Raw genomic sequence first — 21,439 nt, forward strand, 5'->3', positions numbered from 1 at the left:
CAAAAATGGCCTATTCCATATGAATGGCAGCAGATTCTGATATGTATTTATATCTGACTTGATCCTGCTGTAGAAGAAACCATGATGAATCACTGTACAATATACATTTTCCTACGCCTTTGTGTTTTCCCCCCTTTACCCCAGTGACATATGGGTCTAAATGATGTCATCGTCTACAATCAGAGTGTGAGCATTTAAAAAGCTGCCATTTCTTCAGTGGTGCTGGTGCTTGCCAGACAGGGGCAAGTGCTGGACAAGGGTGAGTACTGGGTCTGACTAGTTACCTAAATGCAGGTCTATTTTTCCATTCATTCGCTCTATTTCTATTCATTCTTTCTGTGCTAACTGTGAAAGACATCTTGACTGAATAGGGATTTCTTCAACAGAGTTGCATTACAGGTATAGCAGATTTCTGCTACAGTTAATGGTTTTCACATCATAAACCCAAAATACAAAATCATACACATTTTTTGCTTAGGAACTGGAAGCATGATGTAGAATTTAGCTGATTTATGCATAATTCATTAGTTGTGTCTTATACAAGAATGTTGAAGGAAGATTATCTTCTGCTTTTTAAAAACACGTGATAACATTAATATTGAATGTTTTAATGCAATATGTTTTTTCAGTGGTTTATTTGGTGCACCACCATTCATGTGTGTTCTTATGTATCTTGAATGCAATGTAAGTCACTTTGGATTAAAGCATCAAACAACTGAAAAATACAAATAAATATTTATGTATAAAACCCCCAAACAATACATTGAAATGGTTGTTGTTAAACACCTTAATTAAAAAAAAACATATATTTTTATTTAAAAATATACGTATTTATAAGAAAAAAAATCAGAATAATTAAAATATGAATGGTTGTAAAAAAAAATGTATTTTGTAATTCTAAATATAAATATCTATGTCTAAAATCCCACAAACACTATCTTGAAAAATTAAAACTTGTTAAAAAAGGCTTTTACTTATGATTTTGTTTTGTTTTTTCGATTCGGGAAAAAAACATACTAGCCTATATAAATACAAACACTATCTTAGAATATTAAAAGTTGTTATAAAAGGCTTTTATATATATATATATATATATATATATATATATATATATATATATATATATATATTTTTTTTTTTTTTTTCGACTCCAAATAAACAACCACAAATAATATCTTGAAATATTACAAGTTGTTAAAAAAGGCTTTACTTTATATATATATATTGAAGAGTTCAGATGCAAAAGCCTCTAAATGCCATTTGAAATTTTCTTCTTTAATGATGATTTTTATCAAACTTGTATATTTAAGTCCAGTAATTTCACTTAAATAACAATTAATAGGTAACTATCATTGCCATTTAAGTGAAATCACTGAACTTAAATATACAAGTTTGATAAAAATCATCATTAAAGAAGAAAATTTCAAAAGGCATTTAGAGGCTTTTGCATCTGAACTCTTCAATATATATATATATATATATATATATATATATATATATATATATATATATGATTGGCAATCTTGTCATGCATTTATCTTATTAGGGCCCAAGCCCTGAAAGGGCGAAGGCCCTATTGTTTTCCTTAGGATTATTATTATTATTATTAGGGCCCAAGCCCTGAAAGGGCGAAGGCCCTATTGTTTTCCTTCCGATTATTTTTTTTTTTTTTTTTCTTTTATTTTTCTAACGACTATTCGGGCACTTTTGGGGCCCTTAACATGCTCAAAAACTCTTGAAACTTTGCACACGGGTCAGAACCCGCGGCCATCAGGGCCGGGCTGAAGCTGGTACCCGGGCGTGGCAGGGGGGCTCGACAGCGCCCCCTGGAACGGGGTCCGAACACTTGGTCCATAACTCAAACACGCTTGCATGTAATAATATGAAACTCGGTACACATGTTGATCTCATCGTTTCATCTATACCTCGCGCTTTTACTTTTTACCCCAGCCCAACAGGAAGTCGGCTATTTAGGGTTGTTCATAAAACACTCGCAATGGAATTTTTAATACTCCTCCTAGAGCTTTGATCCAAATTCGACGAAAACTCGGTCAGCGTGAAGTCAAGACATTGAGGATGAAAGTTTGCGAGGGGATTTTTGATATCTCGAACGGTTTGGCCGTGGCGAGGAAACAAAATTATGGCGAGAAACGTGAAACAGGAAGTGTATCATAACTTCAGCACACATCAACCGATCTTGATGAAACTTCAGCAGTGTGTTCGCTGTAAGAGGACGATCACATGGATGTGACTATTGTGAGTCAAAGTTATAGCGCCACCAACTGGCAGCAGGAAGTGTGTCATTTTCAAAATGCTTTGAAATCACCCTCTAATTTTAACTCGATTTGCTTCAAACTTCATCTGTATAATGCAAATACATGGCAGATGAAGACCTGTAAATGGATTCTTGATATCTTTGAAACTGTTGCCGTGGCAACGCATCAAACTTTACCATTCTTTTAGGATGCTTTTGAGACTCTTAGCATGCTTCAAATTGCATGAAACTCGACAGACACATCACATTTATTAGCCATTAGACATGTGCAACGTTTCAGAAACGGGTGTGGTGAGGGCTCAGTAGCGCCACCTTTTGACAAAAGTGGGGTTGTTAGTTTTATCTACAGTTACAAAAATCAGTATGTATATTGTACTCCTCGAGCCGGACAACTTTCTAATTGACACTCATTAGCTAGGACCCACAGAAAGTCAGATATGTTTGTTTGAATGTAGAGAAAATCTCAGAATTTTGCCAGTCTCTCAGTGTCTCTCTGTGTGAGTGAGAGGAGGGGCGCCTGTCAGGTTAATTTTAACCCTTTATTTGCTGTGTGCAACTTCTCTGGCATTTTCGGGGGCCTTAACATCCTCTAAAACTCTTGAAACTTTGCACACGGGTCAGAACCCATGGCCATCAGGGCCAGGCTGAAGCTGGTAACCGGGCGTGGCAGGGCGGCTCGACAGCGCCCCCTGGACTGGGATTCAAAAATTTGTCCATAAATCAAACACACTTGCATGAATTAATATGAAACTCGGTACAATTAAAGATCACATCAGGCCAAACAACTTTCGTGCTCTAAGTTTTATGACAGTTCAAATGGAAGTTATTTATGAATTATGAATTATGGGTTGTTTGAATAATTGTCCTAGGAGAAATACATCAAATCACAAGGCATGTGTTTACCAATCACAACCAAACTCGGTGTGCATGAAGTCAAGAAACTGAGGATGAAATTTTGCGAGGGGATTTTTGATATCTTGAACGGTTTGGCCGTGGCGAGGAAATAAAATTATGGCGAGAAACGTGAAACAGGAAGTGTGTCATAACTTCAGCATACATTAACTGATCTTGATGAAACTTCAGCAGTGTGTTCGCTGTAAGAGGACGATCACATGGATGTGACTATTGTGAGTCAAAGTTATAGCGCCACCAACTGGCAGCAGGAAGTGTGTCACTTTCCAAATGCTTTAAAATCATCCTTTTATTTTGACCCGATTTGCTTCAAACTTCATCTGTATAATGTAAATACATGGCAGATGAAGACCTGAGAATGAATTCTTGATATATCTGATACTGTTGCCGTGGCAACGCATCAAACTTTGAAATTATTTTAGGATGCTTTTGAGACTCTTAGCATGCTTGAAATTGCATGAAAATCAACAGAAACATCACATTTATTAGCCAGTAGACATGTGCAAAGTTTCAGAAACGGGCATGGTGCAGGGACTAAATAGCGCCACCTTTTGACAAAAGTGGCGTTGTTAGTTTTATCTACAGTTACAAAAATCGGTATATACATTTTACTCCTCAAGCCGGACAACTTTCTAATTCAAAGTCATTAGTTTGGATCAAGAGGAAGTCAGATATTTTGGTTTGAATATGGTGAGCCTCTCTCTGAGCCTACTGTACGTCCCTATATGGCAAGCCCTTTTAACATTTAAAAGCTAAGTTTGCCTATCCGGAATTAACATTGTAGATATCAACACGCCACCTTTTGACAAAAGTGACTAGTCTTAATTACATTTTGAATAGTTTGTATTATCATTTAAGATATCTGTAATGTAATTGTGACTAGTCGAAACGACAGATAGAGTATGGCAAGCTGTTTTAACATTTCATTTAATCATGAAAGGGCTAAAGCCTGCGACACCGCCACCCCGGTGCCTTTAGGTAACTAAAGGAACCGGGGTTGCGGTGCCACCGGCTTGGGCCCGCCATCGCTGCTCGCAGCTATATTTATTATTATTATTATTATTTATACGACTATTCGGGCACTTTTGGGGCCCTTAACATGCTCAAAAACTCTTGAAACTTTGCACACGGGTCAGAACCCGCGGCCATCAGGGCCGGGCTGAAGATGGTACCCGGGCGTGGCAGGGGGGCTAGACAGCGCCCCCTGGAACGGGGTCCGAAAACTTGGTCCATAACTCAAACACGCTTGTATGTAATAATATGAATCTCGGTACACATGTTGATCTCATCGTTCATATATACCTCATACTATTACTTTTTAGCCCAGCCCAACAGGAAGTCGGTTATTTAGGGTTGTTCATAAAACACTCGCAATGGAATTTGAAGTACTCCTCCTAGAGAATTCAAACACACGGCACGAAACTCGGTCAGCATGAAGTCAAGGCATTGAGGATGAAAGTTTGCGAGGGGATTTTTGATATCTCGAACGGTTTGGCCGTGGCGAGGAAACGAAATTATGGCGAGAATCGTGAAACAGGAAGTGTGTTATAACTTCAGCATACATTAACTGATCTTGATGAAACTTCAGCAGATTGTTCGCTGTAAGAGGACGATCACATGGATGTGAATATTGTGAGTCAAAGTTATAGCGCCACCAACTGGCAGCAGGAAGTGTGTCACTTTCAAAATGCTTTAAAATCACCCTCTTATTTTTACCCGATTTGCTTCAAACTTAATCTGTATAATGTAAATACACGGCAGATGAAGACCTGTGAATGGATTCTTGATATCTTTGATACTGTTGCCGTGGCAACGCATCAAACTTTAAAATTCTTTTTTTTGATGATTTTGAGACTCTTAGCGGCTTTTGGGGCCCTTAACGGGTTTGAAAACTCTTGAAACTTTGCACACAGGTCAGATCCCACAGCCATCAGAGCCGGGCTGAAGATGGTACCTGGGTGTGGCAGGGGGGCTAGACAGCGCCCCCTGGAAGGGGGTCCGAACACTTGGTCCATAAATCAAACACGCTTGAATGTAATAATATGAAACTCGGTACACATGTTGATCTCATCGTTTCATCTATACCTCACACTCTTACTTTTTACCCCAGCCCAACAGGAAGTCGGCTATTGAGGTTTGTTTGTAAAACGCTCGCAATGGAATGTGCAATACTCCTCCTAGAGAATTCAAACACACGGCACGAAACTCGGTCAGCATGAAGTCAAGGCATTGAGGATGAAAGTTTGCGAGGGGATTTTTGATATCTCGAACGGTTTGGCCGTGGCGAGGAAACGAAATTATGGCGAGAAACGTGAAACAGGAAGTGTGTTATAACTTCAGCATACATTAACTGATCTTGATGAAACTTCAGCAGTGTGTTCGCTGTAAGAGGACGATCACATGGATGTGACTATTGTGAGTCAAAGTTATAGCGCCACCAACTGGCAGCAGGAAGTGTGTCACTTTCAAAATGCTTTGAAATCACCCTTTTATTTTTACCCGATTTGCTTCAAACTTAATCTGTATAATGTAAATATACGGCAGATGTAGACCTGTGAATGGATTCTTGATATCTTTTAAACTGTTGCCGTGGCAACGCATCAAACTTTACCATTCTTTTAGGATGCTTTTGAGACCCTTAGCATGCTTGAAATTGCATGAAACTTGACAGACACATCACATTTATTAGCCAGTAGACATGTGCAAAGTTTCAGAAACGGGCGTGGTGAGGGCTCAGTAGCACCACCTTTTGACAAAAGTGGGGTTGTTAGTTTTAACTAGAGTTACAAAAATCGGTATGTATATTGTACTCCTCGAGCCGGACAACTTTCTAATTGATACTCATTAGCTAGGACCCACAGAAAGTCAGATATCTTTGTTTGAATGTAGAGAAAATCTTAGAATTTTGCCAGTCTCTCAGTGTCTCTCTGTGTGAGTGAGAGGAGGGGCGCCTGTCAGGTTAATTTCAACCCTTTATTTGCTGTGTGCGACTTCTCTGGCATTTTCGGGGGCCTTAACATCCTCTAAAACTCTTGAAACTTTGCACACGGGTCAGAACCCATGGCCATCAGGGCCGGGCTGAAGCTGGTCATCGGGCGTGGCAGGGCGGCTCGACAGCGCCCCCTGGACTGGGATTCGAACATTTGTCCATAAATCAAACACACTTGCGTGAATTAATATGAAACTCGGTACAATTATAGATCACATCAGGCCAAACAACTTTCGTGCTCTAAGTTTTATGACAGTTCAAATGGAAGTTATTTATGAATTATGAATTATGGGTTGTTTGAATAATTGTCCTAGGAGAAATACATCAAATCACAATGCATGTGTTTACCAATCACAACCAAACTCGGTGTGCATGAAGTCAAGACATTGAGGATGCTCAATTCCGGACGGATTTTTGATATCTCGAACGGTCTGGCCGTGGCGAGGAAATTAATTTTATGACTAAAAAAGGACACATAAAGTGTGTTATAACTTTGCTCAATTTACCTACAGTTACAAAACTTACCACGTATATTGTTCTCGTCAAGCCGATCAACTTTCCAATTTAAAGTCATTCGCTCTGAGCAACAGAAAGTCAGATATTGTAGTTTGAATGGATTTATTTCCCCTGCGATTCTCTCTCTCTCTCTCTCTCTCTCTCTCTCTCTCTCTCTCTGTGTGTGTGTGTGTGTGTGTGTGTGTATGGGTGTGTGTGTGTGGGGAAGGGAGGGCTGTTGTCTGTGTTTATGTGTGTGTGTGTGGCTGGCTGTGATTTTTCCTACAAGTCTTTGTCTCTAAGTCCTTGTCTTTTTGCATAACAATTTTGCATAACAATTTTTTTAAATGACAAAATAGGCATATAACCCCCATCTTTTAAATGTATAGATTGCTTTAAATAAAAGTAAGATTGTATTTGTAATTGAAGTTGAATGAATTTAAAATTCATGTGCTATATTTCAATATATTTGTTTTCCTTAAGATTTTAAAACACTAACTTCATTCTTATCTGAATTACAAATATTTGTTTCTGTATAAAATAATACTCTGACTAAAAACACATTTGATGGTTTTTTTTTTGGTATTTTTATTTACATGTATTTATGTGTGTGTGTGTGTGTGTGTGTGTGTGTGTGTGTGTGTGTGTGTGTGTGTGTGTGTGTGTGTGTGTGTGTTTATAAAGTGCAGGGTTTTTTTTAGATAAAGTAGAATTTCTATAACTATGTGTTGAACTAATAAATCACTCTTGTGTGTGTTAAACACAATCTACTTAATACAGACAACTTCATTATAAAGATAAATAACAAATCCAAAAAATATATGATTATAATCTATGACAAAAAAAGCCATTACAAACTATATTATTGGAAAATACACATTGCTCTTTGTATTGTTGTAAAATATTCATGAAAAACAAGATAACAAAAATCAAAAAGATAAATTATTTTAGATATAGCCATGTTTTAAATGTATAGCAGAGATGTTAATTGAGGCAGCAACATACAAACTTTCTAGAACAACATGGACCTGAATAGCTGGTTTTTATGGAGGACAGTGAAGAGGAAGAGGGTGCAAATCAAACAGCTCATTCTCAGACTACACAGCAAACAGCTTAAGTTTTTAGTGCTTTGTTTGAGGTTTTTAGTGCTCTGTCCTATCTATTATCAACATATAATAGATGGAACAGAACAAGAAAGGCAATTAATAATCTGTCATTGCGTCACTGCATTATGATATGAAAGGCTCAGTACAGTGTGGCACAAAACGCTTATGCGCATCCCGAGTGGAGAATGATGCGCTTAAAGCCACATGGAGTTACAGCGCACAGCGCATCGAGTCCGCATTGATGCAAGCTCTACAATACACTTCTTTTTGATAGTCAAAGCGGGGGTTACGTTTTTACACGTCGTACAGAATAACCCTAAAGGCACCAAGGTGGCGGTGCCACCGGCTTTATATTAAATATAAATATAGCTGTGAGCAGCGATAAAGGGCCAAAGCCGGCGGTACCACCATCCCGGTGCCTTTGGGTAGCTAAAGGCATCGGGGTTGCGGTGCCACCGGCTTGGGCCCGCAATCGCTGCTCGCAGCTATATTTTATTTATTTATTTTTCAGATTCCAGTCCTGAATGATGAATTCAACAGCGGGCCAACAACTCCTCTTGCGAGACACATTCACTGTGGCCTTCATGAAGAACTTGATCGTGGTGCTTGTGTGGTTCCTCCTCAGCTACATCAACGGCAGCGTAGTGGCCACGTTCTTCAGACACCAAGTCTTTTACGAGGACCCTCGCTATATTCTCTTCATACACATGGTCATTAATGACGCAGTGCAGCTCACTGTAACCATTGCTCTGTTTGTGGTCAGTTACGCCTTGTACACAATCACTGTAGGAGTGTGTTGCTTCTTCATCCTGGTGGCAGTGTTCACCACCCGCAGCACACCTGTGAACCTGGCCGGCATGGCCCTCGAACGCTACATCGCCATCTGCCATCCTCTACGCCACGCCCAGATCTGCACCGTGCGCCGTGCCTACATGCTCATAGGGGCCATTTGGTTCGTATCTGTGGTTCCTGACATCACTGACCTATTCGTGACCTTAGCCACAGAACCTCTGAGTTTCTTCCAAACCTATGTTTTTTGCCTCAGGCCGAATGTGTTCAAAGACCCGGTGCTCCTGTATAAGCGGCAAGCGTTCGATGGGATTTATTTCTCGCTGGTGTTTCTCACGCTGCTGTGCACGTATCTGCGGGTCGTGTTCGCGGCTCGTGCGCTCTCCACGGAGAGAACGTCTGCCAAGCGGGCCACCAACACCATCTTGCTCCACGGGGTGCAGTTGCTCATGTGCCTGCTCTCTTACGTGTCTCCCAGTGTGGAGGGCGTTTTACACATCATCTTCCCGGGACACATCCTAGAAATTCGCTTTGCCAACTATTTAATTGTCTATATTTTGCCACGCTTTTTGAGTCCAATCATATACGGAGTGCGGGATAAAAAGTTCCGCAAGCATCTGAAGAGGTATTTTGTTTGTGGTCGTCCTGTAGACACAAGAGTAGAATGCAAAGGTGAAGAAGATTAAATAGATCGTTAGTTTTCTAATATTATAATGTGCCAAGGGCTTGGAATCTGATATGTGACACATTGTGTTTCTGTCTTGGCAAATGTTTAGTTTTAAATGATTCCCTGTGTATTGTTTAGCAATTCCCAGATATTCAGAAAATGTTCGTTATTTTTGAATAAATCTGAGCTTTATGTAGATATACATTTATAATAAGACATGGATATAAACGATCATTATTTTTAAAAAGTTGATTTGGCGTTTTATTTATTTATTTGTTTGTTTGGTAGCCTAAAATTGTAACATAGTATTCACAGTTTTTACTCATGTCAAAAATATTATTTAGCATCACTGAGTCACTCTAAATACAAGAATGTATACCAACAAAACACATTTTAAAAGAAAAAATGTTGTGATTACACTGTAAAAAATATTGTTGGTTTAACTTAAAAATGTAAGTAACCTGGGTTGCCTTAAACTTTTAAGTTGATTGAACTGGAAAAAGTGAGTTAATACAATGAAGTAGATTAATTTAACCATCAGAAACTCAAAATAATAAGTTATCTCAACTAAATAAATTATTATAAAGTTGATTTGACAAAACAAAATATGTTGTGATAACAAATCTTGAAAATATTTTTTACAGTGCATAAATTGAATATTAGATGTTAAAAAAACAAACATTTTCACTTTAACTTTTTCAATAAAGAAAATTCTTTAAAAACAATAAATATTATTTCATAAAAATTGTGGGTAACATTTTAGAGTATGATTCCTTCATTAATGAATCATACACAAGAACCTATGAGTAACTATAACTATTATTAACTAACAAGAAACTCTGATTAACGAACTAGTAAGCGATAGCGCACAGATGAAAGTGGTAGTTCACTATTCACTTATCAATAACTACTCTTTTTGTTAATACTTCCCAGAGAACTTCTGAAAAAGTTTCATAATTCATGCAAAACTAATTAATAACCAATGCAGAACAAATGACTAGCACTACATTTTACATTTTACATTTTATTCTACATTTTAACAGATACTGTAAACGAATAAACAAGGTAGTTTACATTATCCATACGTAATAGCGTAGCAGACTTATGATATGGGAAAGCTGTTAATAATTGGCCTATGCTATCTATTTATCAACTGAATAATTTTAAAGAAATGGATTTTTAAGCACAGTTTTCTGGCATTCCTCTGGACTGGCATTGAATCACTATGGTGGTGAGTACTGGAGCATCAACATGACTCAATAGTCATCAGCCACCCAAATAGTTATTTTCAGCCACCCAAACAGTTATTTTATTATTTAACCTACCTCCCAAAAAATCTCTTAGCTCATATGAATATCGTAAACCACGTCCACGAAAGACGACGTGATCTACGACAGTAGACCTTATTTAGAGCAGCACCATGACAGGTATGAAAGTGAGGCTGTGAGGGATAGACTTACCGTGTTCCCAATGGCATCCGCTGTAAAAAGCTGAATAAAGCTCCTAGATTTCTTACAATTTGCCACAGCTTACATTGTCGGGAGATTTTTGTCAACTGAAATTTCTTGGAAATATATTTTTCCAGTGTTTCATGAGCAGAACAATCCGAAAACACATTAAATAACAGTACAGCCCATTGAAGAGATGCATGACTATCCCTCACAGCCTCGCTTTCATTCTTATTAAAAATCAAAGATGGCGCTGCCGTGAATAAGGCGTGTTGCCGCTGCCTCCAATTTGGGCAAGGGAATGAAATGTGCCCTCTTCGAGAACCATACGGTTAAAACAACCGTCATGCCATGTCATGGAGGTCGATTACAAAATCTAGCGCTATGTGGGACCAGGGCCTGGAAGGGACAGACAGCGGTTGGAGTAACCCATCAGGAGGACGGTTAGATGTCTAACCAACGGCACAAATCGAACAAGCCAACACAAAACTGTGTCGCAAGCCATTAATGGCCACCAGAATCATTGCTTGACTAAACAGCGGGTGCAGTTTACTCCTGGATGACAAGCCACGTTAGAGCAATGACCCCATCGAATAACGTCGGACCGTAACTCCTCCGGCACAAATAATCGATTCGGTGGGCAACCGGGTGGAGGCGTTACCCCTTCTAAGGCAGTCTTGACCTTCATTTCGACCTCCCATGTGAGTGTAGAGATAACTATTTTCTTGGGTAAAATACACTCGGGAGTAACTGGGCGTTCAGATGGATCAAAAATACGAGATATGGAATCGGGCTTGACATTTGTGGATCCTGGGCGGTACGAGAGAGAAAAGTCAAAACGTCAGAAAAATAGTCCATCGATCCTGCCTGGAGTTGAGTCTTTTAGCAGATCTAATACATTCAAGGTTCAGTCCAAATGATAAAAGGTACCCCCGAACCCTCTAACCAATGACACCACTCCTCCAATGCCAACTTGACCGCCAACAACTCTGTTACCAATGTTATAGTTACGTTCAGCAGGTGATAGACGATGGGACAAAAATGAGTAAGAAAGCATCTTGTCGTCTGCAGAAGAGCGCTGGGAAAGCACTGCACCTTCCCCTGACGCGTCGACCTCTACCTGACGTGATGAATCAGGGGCGACTAGGATGGGAGCCGGCTCTTGAGTTTGGCGAACACAGCCTCAGCTGTGTCCGATCACCTGAACGTCACTCTGGGAGAGGTCAAGGCGGTCAGAGGTGCGACTAGTTGGCTGAAAATGCAAATGAAATGCAGATAGAAGTTGGCAAACCCCAGGAACCTCTGTAGGGCCTTACGGGAATCTGGACTTGACCAATCTATTACAGCCTTAACCCTTAATCCATGTGTACTCCTTCATTCCTTCCATTGCATGGGCCAAAACTGTGGAATAGTCTCCCGGTTTGTCTCAGATTAGTTTGATCAAAATCTACATTTCAATCAAAGTTAAAAAAAAAAATATTTTACCCAGGCTTATAACTGCTCATATAGTCAAAGGTTAAGTCCTTTTATCAGTGTTTCCATTTATTTTCACTCTTTCTTGCTTGTTATGGTGTTTATGCAATTTGGGTTAAGGACTGGGTTAAGAAATATCGATTTCTCGATATTAATCGATTCTCATTTTTACAAACCAATTTCGATTCTTAAATCTCAAGAATCGATTAGTCATCCTGTTTCAGTTGAATGAATGGAACATTGAATCGCGGCTGCGCGCATCCAACAAATCGCAATAATCTTTGTCCTTTGTTACTATTGATATGAAACAAAGTCTCAAATTTCAAATTACGTCCATTTTCATTAAAAATCCAAAAACATAAATAACGCTTTGGCGCTCTGGCGTGAGATCGCTCTGGCGCAGCTGAAGAGAAGCAGCAGCGCTGATCTCTCTTCCGGGTTAATACCAGTCACAGCGCGAAATAAACATGAATGAGCATCTGAAAGTGTGTTAAAAGATAGAGTACAACTTATCGAAATCCGTATCATGTTACATTGGATTCGCTCAATCAGCGTTTCAACCGAAGAAAGACGTCAGTTAAACAGCTAGAAAAGATAACTCGAGAGGAGCATTTTGCTAAATATATACACCATATTATATGCATTATAATCTTAATGTTCTTCAATATTTAATGCATATTTGAATAAATCTGGCAAGTTTTTTATGACAGCCACCATTTAAATGTTTATATTTCATATAATCTTCTTATTATAAAAATAAATAAAAGTGTAATTTAAGTGTTTGTATAGCTACAAAACAGTTCATTATTACCTTTATGAAGCCTAGTAGGCTACATAGACTCCCATAATTTAGGCTTCAGCATTAGTTAAGAGATTTGATTTCCTTGAGAAAATTTGCCATTTATTGTAACTGATATCCAAAATAAACAATATTGAATCGAATCGGAATCAAAATCGAATCGAATTGCAAGCTTGTGAATCGAAATCGAATCAAATTGTGAAATTTGTGTCAATACCCAGCCCTAGTGCTTTATAAATAAAATAAAAAAATCATATTTAAAAGCTAATTTAACATGTGTTGGTTTTCACCTCTGTTTCCTTTTACTCCTGCATGGGAAAACAAACCAGTGCTATTGAGTAAAATGTAAATCCCCTGAAGAGTTTTCAGGGCATTCTCCAATCAACCACCTTCATCTATATCACATCCATACGTATACAGTAGCCTATATAAGATTCAACACAGACTGGGACTGTCAGGGAAGGGCAGGAGGCATTTTAGGTGAGAGGGGACTTGACTAACCAACATCGCTTTACTCTAGTTAACATTCTTAAAATGAAGCAATTTGGATAATACCCATTACACTGGGATATATTTTGCCACAAGACTCATTCATTCTTCCAAGAAATCAAAAACATGTCTAATTATGTATTCTTATTTAATTGTGCAGTAGTTCTAGCAATAGAAATGTGTTTTTTTGTTATCATACATGTCTTTTAATATGGCTTTTCCTATATAGCTTTACATACTGATTAAAAGATGCCGAATGTATAGCCTATTATATTGAGTGTAGTTGCACATACTGTGTCTATAATGTGTGCTTTATCATGTCAGGTTGAGAACATGAACTCCAGCACCGTCTCAGAGTTTGGTAACTCTACTTTACTCCTTCTGAATGCCATACCGCGAGACAGCTTCAGCGCTGCTCTCACTAAAAACATCATGGCCATGCTTGTGTGGCTGGCGCTCAGTGGCCTTAATTGCAGTATGGTGTCCACTTTCCGCAAGCACAGTTTCTTCTATGAAGATCCACGTTATATCATGTTTATCTGCATGGTCATTAATGATGCAGTACAACTGACATTGGTAACCGCCTTGTATGTGGTAAGTATGATTATGTGGCCAAAAATGGGTTAAAAAACACTTAAGCTACACTTATAAATGCCTGAATGTCATTGCATTGGAAGCAAAATATCAAAGCTTGTATTTTGTTTAGCCTGTTTAAAATATGCTGCCATTCAAATGAGTCTCTTGTATTCACCAAGCCTGAATTTATGGTCAAAAATATTGTGAATATTCTGTATATATTGTAAAATGTATTGTATTCCAATGATGCAAAGCTGAATTTTCAGCATCATTATTTCAGTCTTCAGTCTCACATGATTCTTCAGAAATCATTCTAATATGCTCATTTTCTGATCAATAAATATGTACACTCTAAAAAATGCTGGGTTGTTTGAACCCAAATTTGGGTAAAATATGGACAAACCCAATTGTTGGGTTAAAAATGTAATTTAAAAATGTACAGTTAAAAGTAAAAGTTTTAAGTTGGGTTAAAATTTGAAATTACATTTTTAACCCAACATTTGGGTTTGTCCATATTTCACCCAAATTTGGGTTCAAACAACCCAGCATTGTTTAGACGAGTGTATAAACCATGAAGCCTTTTTTCCAGGATTCTTTGATGAATAGAAAGTTCAAAAGAACAGCATTTTTGTAACATTATTGATGTCTTTACTGACACTTTTTTAAAATATCAATATCAATTTAATGCATTGTTGCAGAATAAAAGTATTAATTCTTTCCCCCCTCAAAAAAATACACCAAACTTTTTGTGTAAGTGTTTTTTAAAAAAGCCATAAAATTCTATAAAATTAATACCCTGTCCAACTTGTGAAATAATTATTTTGTTTTGATATTGTCTGTTTTTAGAAAACTATACAATGTTCATTTTACTTTTTTTGGTTTAAGTTTACTTACTCATGAAGAAAATCAAGTTGAAACTCAGAGTAGAAGTTTAATGGATGACAACTAAAATGCGAAGACACAATGAGTGTATAAAGAAACAATGTCAGTGTCTAATTTGTGGGTCTGTTTGTAGGTGAGTTATGCCTTCTCAAAGATCTTGGCGTCTGCCTGCTGCCCGCTGATCATGACCGCAGTGACGACCACCCGCTTCACACCGCTCATCCTGGCTGGCATGGCCCTGGAGCGCTACACCTCCATCTGCTTCCCGCTCCACTACAGCCACATCTGCACAGTCACACGCACCGCGTGGATCATCGGGGGGATCTTCATCCTGAGCTTCACTCCTCCGCTCACCGATCTTCTCATCACTGTCGCCAAAGAACCAGCACTGTTCTTCCAAACGTCCATTTTCTGCGACCAATCGCTCCTGTTCCGAGACCGCTCGATCTATTACAAGAACTGCGCGTTTGATAGTGTGTATTTCTCTTTTGTCTTCTTGTCTTTACTTTATACGTACTGTAAGATCGTGCTGACGGCCCGTGCGGTCTCCACTGACCAGGTGTTGGCCAAGAAGGCCCGTAACACAGTCCTGCTCCATGGGGTTCAGCTGCTATTGTGCATGTTGGCGTTCGTCGTGCCGTCCATGCAGGCTCAGCTCATACAACTGTTTCCCATGTATAGCCTAGAGATACGGTATGTTAATTTTCTTCTGGTCTACATCATTCCACGATTTCTCAGTCCAATGATATATGGATTCAGGGATGAGAAGTTTCGCAAGTATTGGCTCAGATTCTTTATCTCTAAAGCACAGAGAGTAAACCCAGTCAGCCATTTCTCTCAAAAGCTTGGATGATATTCCCCATGAATAATTTCTGGATGGAGTTCATGTGTAGGAGACAACAGGACATTAGAAGAAAGGGCTGATATTATTGAAAGGACGTTATTTTTCAGTGGAACAAATACATATAATCATGCACTGAAGTAACGAAAAAGAACAGTTTGAAAAGAAAAACTGTTAAACATGTTCCCTGTACATTGTCTAACTGTTGGACAAAGTTTTGGCACCATCAATATTGGATTTGAAGATTTGAATATATAAGAAAAAACAATTCACGGTTAACACCATGTCCATAAATTCTCGATTTTAATGCAATATGTACAGGCCAATGCATTTGTAAATTGTACTTGTATGGGTAATTGTATAGGTGAACAAGATTTCACCAAGTAAAACATTATTGTTGATTCTGAAACAACATTCCAATCAACCAATCCGATTTGAGGGACAAGTTTACAGTGTATGTCAAGTTTAGGTTCACAACCATACATCAGTGTTATTCGCTTATCATTTCCATCTGGTTTTAAGGAGCATTTATGGGTAGGGATTATGGATAGGGTTGGGATTTTCATACAGGAATGTTGTTCCAGGATCAATAAAATATGTTAATCCAGGAACATGTCTTATTTGGCAAGATCAAGTGTTGGCATTGTCTTCATGTCTAAAAGTCTTCATGTAAGTTTTTTTTACCATTTACTTAAATATTCCGGCATTGTAACAAATTCATTTTAAAAGTACAATATTCCATGTCGTTTCTCAAGTAATATGAGGTTACTCACATTACATTTAGATTTATGCATGCATCCAAAGCGATTTACAATAGAGTACAAAATCCTCAGTGAGCTAACTCGTAATTAAAAATCACATGCACATTACTAAACCAACTACATGAACACACACACACACACACACACACACACACACACACACACAAACATAGACAGGGCATGCATCTTGATTAATCTCACATCATCTTAAAGAAGCTCATTAATTCAGCCCAAATCCCCCGTTGTGCAGTTTGCGCCTGAGAGCACAGCGATTGCGTTATCATTAGTATACATTGCTTTGAGGTCAAGGGCCAGCAATAGGAAAGGTCTGTTTATGCATTCATTGTCATGAAATTTGAACGTTGTAATTATGATCAGGCAAAAGACGTTTGGGCCAATCAAATTGCCATGGCGGGCTTTATACGATGATTGACAGGTGATCTGCAAGGACGTAATCAACACGTAGTAATCAAAGAGTGCTTAACTGGTTTCACTCAAAGTTGACTGCAGCTGGAGAATTGAGATGTATTGATTCCGCTGTCGCGTCTGTTGTGAAATAAATCGACAGCACATTCATTTTAATTGACAAACAGAAAACTGCAATCAGGGTATTTGTCGATTGGAAAGATATTTTTGCCGTCTTCCCACATGATTCGGCAAAAGTGTAACTTATCAGCTGGATCTGACGGTCGCTAAGAAGATGACGTAAGCCTGTGGTCGTTGTGGTTTCTCCTTTGGTCGCACTCATGGAGGAGTAAGTAAAAGAAGCAACACTCGTTATTTAACTTCTAAAATAAGTAAAGTAAGGCTACGTTCTGTAGTTGACAACTGTATGCAAAGTAGCTACTGCGTTGCTCTGATTGGTTGTAGGTTTACCGACTATCAAGGTTCAGACCAAACCAGCGCAGAAAGATTCTCTGGAGTCTGGTTGTTAATAACTATCAACAAAAAAACAAAAAAAAGTATTCTCATCCACGATTGGATGCTAATCACGCTTGAACAGAATGAGCTAATTTCACAAAACTTACACCATTAAAGGCACAGTCTGTGGTCGCATGGAAAATGATACCGGGTCTGGCCACTTGGTGGCCCTGTAAAATGAACATACAACCACGAAAACGGTTATAGTAAGCAACAGTCAGGTCAGGTGCAAGGTGCAGTTTCTGTCCAAAGTGGCGTGATTGTCTGAGGACATACATGAATCTCGAAAAATATTGCCGCCGTCAGCCAATGAAGTTTGAGCACATATTAGACAACGAAAGTCAATCGTAATGAAACTTGGTGGGCCTGTTTGACTCATGGACAAAATTTAGTCTGTGCAAAATTTGAAGGAAATTGGCCAGCAGGTGGCGCTATAGGGTTTTAAGCCTCATATATCATGGTGTTTCACATATACACACACACAATTTATATCATATGTTAGAATTTCCTTGTTCTGAACAACTTCGACTCAAAAGCCACTACTCTCAATTAAATCGTAAGTTAAATATTTGAGATTATTTAAAAAAACATACTTTTCACCATAATTTCACTGTATTCCTGTCTCAATATTACCAGAGTGCTCGCTCTTTCTCCCTCTCCCTCTCCCTTACCCTCCCCACTCCCTTTCTCACTCCTTCACTGTCTCCTCTTCCTCATCTAAAGTATTTAAACTTGTCATCTCGAAGCAAATCAGTCGACCATGCAAGGTGGGAAGGTAAGCACTCTTTGTTGAACACATATTTTAATCTATATAATATGTTCTGTTCATGTGTTGCTAATAGCTTCTCACTCTTAAATATTCTGTTAAAAGAGTAGCTATTTTATTTTCAGATCAGATGACACAGATGGAAAATATTCATTCTACTGCTTAATGGACAGAAAGTTGCGGACATCATTTGGAGGAAACACAAAAACAACCAGAAAGCCAAGAAAAATTATTTTCACACAAAAGAGTCACAGACGTTTATGCCAGCGCAAAAGAATAATGAATTCTACAATGTTTCAGTACACCATAGAAGACAGATATGCAGATGCTTTTGCAAAAAATTTCACCATTGTTCTTGTCGGGCTCATAGTCAACTCCATCAATGGAATAATTGTTTTCACATTCTTCAAGAGTTCAATTTTCTACAATGATCCAAGATATATATTATATATTCACATGGTCATCAATGATATGCTCTTGGTTTTTTTCAGTGTAAGTCTTGTTGTGATGGCTTATGTATGGCCAAAGGTTCCTCTCCCGTTCTGTGTTACACTACTTATAATAGCCTCAACAACTCATAAGAACACTCCTCTGACTTTGGCCGGTATGGCCGTTGAGCGTTACATCGCAATCTGCAAACCACTGCATCATCATCAGATTTGCACAGTGCGCAGGACATTCATCCTTATCTCTCTGATTTGGGGTGTAGGAGTTTTACCTGGATTGGCTGACTTGATTCTTCTTTCAATTGTTCGTCCTCTATCTGTTTTTACAACAAGTACTCTCTGTAGTACAACTAATGTGTATAGCACACCATACCATGAAGACCAAAGCAAAATTACACATGGGCTTTATACATCTGTTGTGTGGTTAATTCTTGTATTCACATACTGTCGAGTGCTTATTGCGGCCAGAAGAGCCTCCACTGATAAATCATCAGCAAAAAAGGCCCAAAGCACCATCCTGTTACATGGAGTACAGCTTCTGCTCTGTATGTTGTCCATCATTACTCCTACCATAGACAAGATTTATAGCCAACTTGTACCTACTCTACGGTCAAAAATCCTCTTTTTCAATTATCTTCTTACAAACTTATTACCAAGACTGCTTAGCCCCCTCATTTATGGTGTTCGAGATAAACAATTTGTTAAATACATGAAAGGACTTTTTTCATGTAGGTTAATTAATGTGAAAGTTGAATCAACTAAGCAGTGAGTGAAAAATGTATCATCATATAAGCATAATTAGTAATTATTTTGTTATCTTCCCTATGCAAAATATATTTTTAATATGTGCTTTTTCTTAGTTATTTTCTTATTGTGATTTTGTAATTATAACTTCTTGGCCAAGTGGAATTTAGAGAAAAGATGTCAGGGAATATTAAGAATCATGCACTTATGAAACGGTAGAACGTTTTACAAATAAACACATGCATTGAATTTAAATACAGACTTATGTTTTATGGAATATATCACAATTGTGAAATTACATCTCAGTGTGGTTTTATTTCTTATTTTACTGTATAGCAATTTTTTGGGATTCATAAAAATAGTTAATCCATAATTGATCGTATGATCTCATTAGAGAACGTCAGCAATTATGTTTTCATTTGCAAGTCAATACAGGCTAATTATCTTCTCTGTAATTTACAACATAAATAAAAATGCTGAAAAACATTTTAATGCAGTGGGCCCACCTGTCCCACGAACACTGGCTGAATAAAAAAAATATGAACTCCACACAAGGGTTAAATGAAAGTGGATGTCAAGTGAATGAATGGAAATAAAATAAAGAATACTGCCATGCTTTTCTGTCACAAATTGACAAAATGCACACAACCCACTTGTAACCTTGGGGCGTGACCTCCAGTCTTCCTTCAAGACAGACTTATCATACAATGAAGGTCACTTCAGCTGCCATTTCTGCTGAATATTTATGTACAACTGAGGACTGTACATAATTCCAAAGTTTTCATATGTGAAGAATACATCCTATAGATTTATCAGAGGTAGTACAACATAAAAAAGTCTCTGTGGAGTGATCCACCACAGTGACTGGTGACGGAACGAAGCTCTGTCCAAGGTAAGACACAGGGTTCAAGCCAAGGAACCAAACAGTGGAGAATACACATATGGGACCACCGTTAGGGAGTCACTACATATAGAGCACTAACCCAAATACAAGGGCTCACCTGAAAGGGGCATACCACAGGTAATGGGTCTTTTGAGTAGCTCCTCCTCAGAACTCATCTACCAAAATGTGCTTAAATGATGCAAGGTTGGTCCAAGGTTCAACATTATAGGAACCTTTAACTTGAACCTAAACATGCACGATATCACCTTAGCGAAGGGAATAAAGGCGCTGATGTAAGAACCACACCCTACCAGTCGTCTGAGTTCCCAGAACACTGGACGGAACTGGTTCCATGCGTCGATTATTAAATATTGCAAAAGTGTTGGGAGTAGCCCAGACCGCAGCTTTAAAAATGTCTACTAGTGAGGCAACGTTCGCTAAAGCCAAAAAAGCAGCGACACCCCTGGTGGAATGAGCCCTCTTTGCTAGGGGAAATGATCAGTCTTGAGAAGCGAGGAGAAATTCACCCACAATCCAGCGGCTTATTCTTTGTTTAGAGCAGCTTTTACCTTCTGCTGTTCTCCAAAGCAGATCTGGTCTTCTAAAGCTATCCAGATAAATACGCAAAATGCCCGCAGGACAACAGAGATAGGGTTGGTTCTCCCTTATCAGGAGGGAATTCTTGCCAGGTTATCACTTGATCCCTGAAAGGGGTAGTGTGAACCTTAGGCACATTGCCGCGCTGGGGTCACAGGACCATTATGACAATCTACCGGTCTGAACTCAAGGCTTGTATCATAAACAGAGAGGGCTTGAAGGTCCCCCACCCTCTTAAGCGAAGTGAGCGCAGTCAGGAGGGTCGTCTTCATAGAGAGGGCACTAAACTTGACTGACTGTAAGGGGTCAAATTGATCTTTCTGTAAAGCCAGTTAGACCACTAAGAGATCCCAAGAGGGGACAAGGTGTGGCCTTGGAGGATTTAACCTCAGAGCGCCTTAAGCCTAGTTCACACTACGTGATTTTAAGCCCGATTTAAGCCCGATTTGCAAATCGTTGAGTCGCCGACAAGTCAGGGTGTTATCGCGTGCAAATCGCGGGCGATTAGCGGACGATTAACGCTCGCCAATCCGTTAGTGTGAAAGAGCCAACAACGCATCAAAGACAGCTCGCAGACACC

The 21,439-nt window shown here is 38.8% G+C and overlaps 3 protein-coding genes across 3 annotated transcripts; all 3 read left to right on the forward strand.

Moving 5' to 3' along the window:
- The first annotated feature begins 8,301 nt into the window (after positions 1–8,301).
- LOC120494267 (odorant receptor 131-2-like) lies at positions 8,302–9,252 on the forward strand. The gene has a single exon (XM_039693500.2). It carries the CDS (start codon positions 8,302–8,304, stop codon positions 9,250–9,252), a length of 951 nt encoding a protein of 316 aa, XP_039549434.2.
- A 1,813-nt stretch (positions 9,253–11,065) lies between these two features.
- LOC120493589 (olfactory receptor 51I1) lies at positions 11,066–15,753 on the forward strand. The gene is made up of 4 exons (XM_089134623.1): positions 11,066–11,124; positions 11,689–11,872; positions 13,767–14,036; positions 15,034–15,753. Exons 1-4 carry the CDS (start codon positions 11,066–11,068, stop codon positions 15,751–15,753), a joined length of 1,233 nt encoding a protein of 410 aa, XP_088990749.1.
- Positions 15,754–18,337: 2,584 nt separating this feature from the next.
- LOC120494259 (odorant receptor 131-2-like) lies at positions 18,338–19,404 on the forward strand. The gene has a single exon (XM_039693490.2). The coding sequence runs from the start codon at positions 18,355–18,357 to the stop codon at positions 19,402–19,404; it is 1,050 nt and encodes a 349-aa protein (XP_039549424.1). The 5' UTR covers positions 18,338–18,354.
- Positions 19,405–21,439: the final 2,035 nt, after the last annotated feature.

The sequence above is a fragment of the Pimephales promelas genome, chromosome 8 (assembly GCF_988280905.1).
Source record: "Pimephales promelas chromosome 8, fPimPro1.hap1.1, whole genome shotgun sequence".
Lineage (NCBI taxonomy): Eukaryota > Metazoa > Chordata > Actinopteri > Cypriniformes > Leuciscidae > Pimephales > Pimephales promelas.

Coding starts and splice junctions, on each gene's coding strand:
- LOC120494259 (XM_039693490.2), top strand. CDS start 18,355: ATGGACAGAAAGTTGCGGACATCATTTGGAGGAAACACAAAAACAACC.
- LOC120493589 (XM_089134623.1), top strand. CDS start 11,066: ATGTGGGACCAGGGCCTGGAAGGGACAGACAGCGGTTGGAGTAACCCA. Junction 11,125..11,688: donor AGTAACCCATCAGGAGGACG/GTTAGATGTCTA, acceptor CCAATGTTATAG/TTACGTTCAGCAGGTGATAG. Junction 11,873..13,766: donor GCGAACACAGCCTCAGCTGT/GTCCGATCACCT, acceptor TTATCATGTCAG/GTTGAGAACATGAACTCCAG.
- LOC120494267 (XM_039693500.2), top strand. CDS start 8,302: ATGATGAATTCAACAGCGGGCCAACAACTCCTCTTGCGAGACACATTC.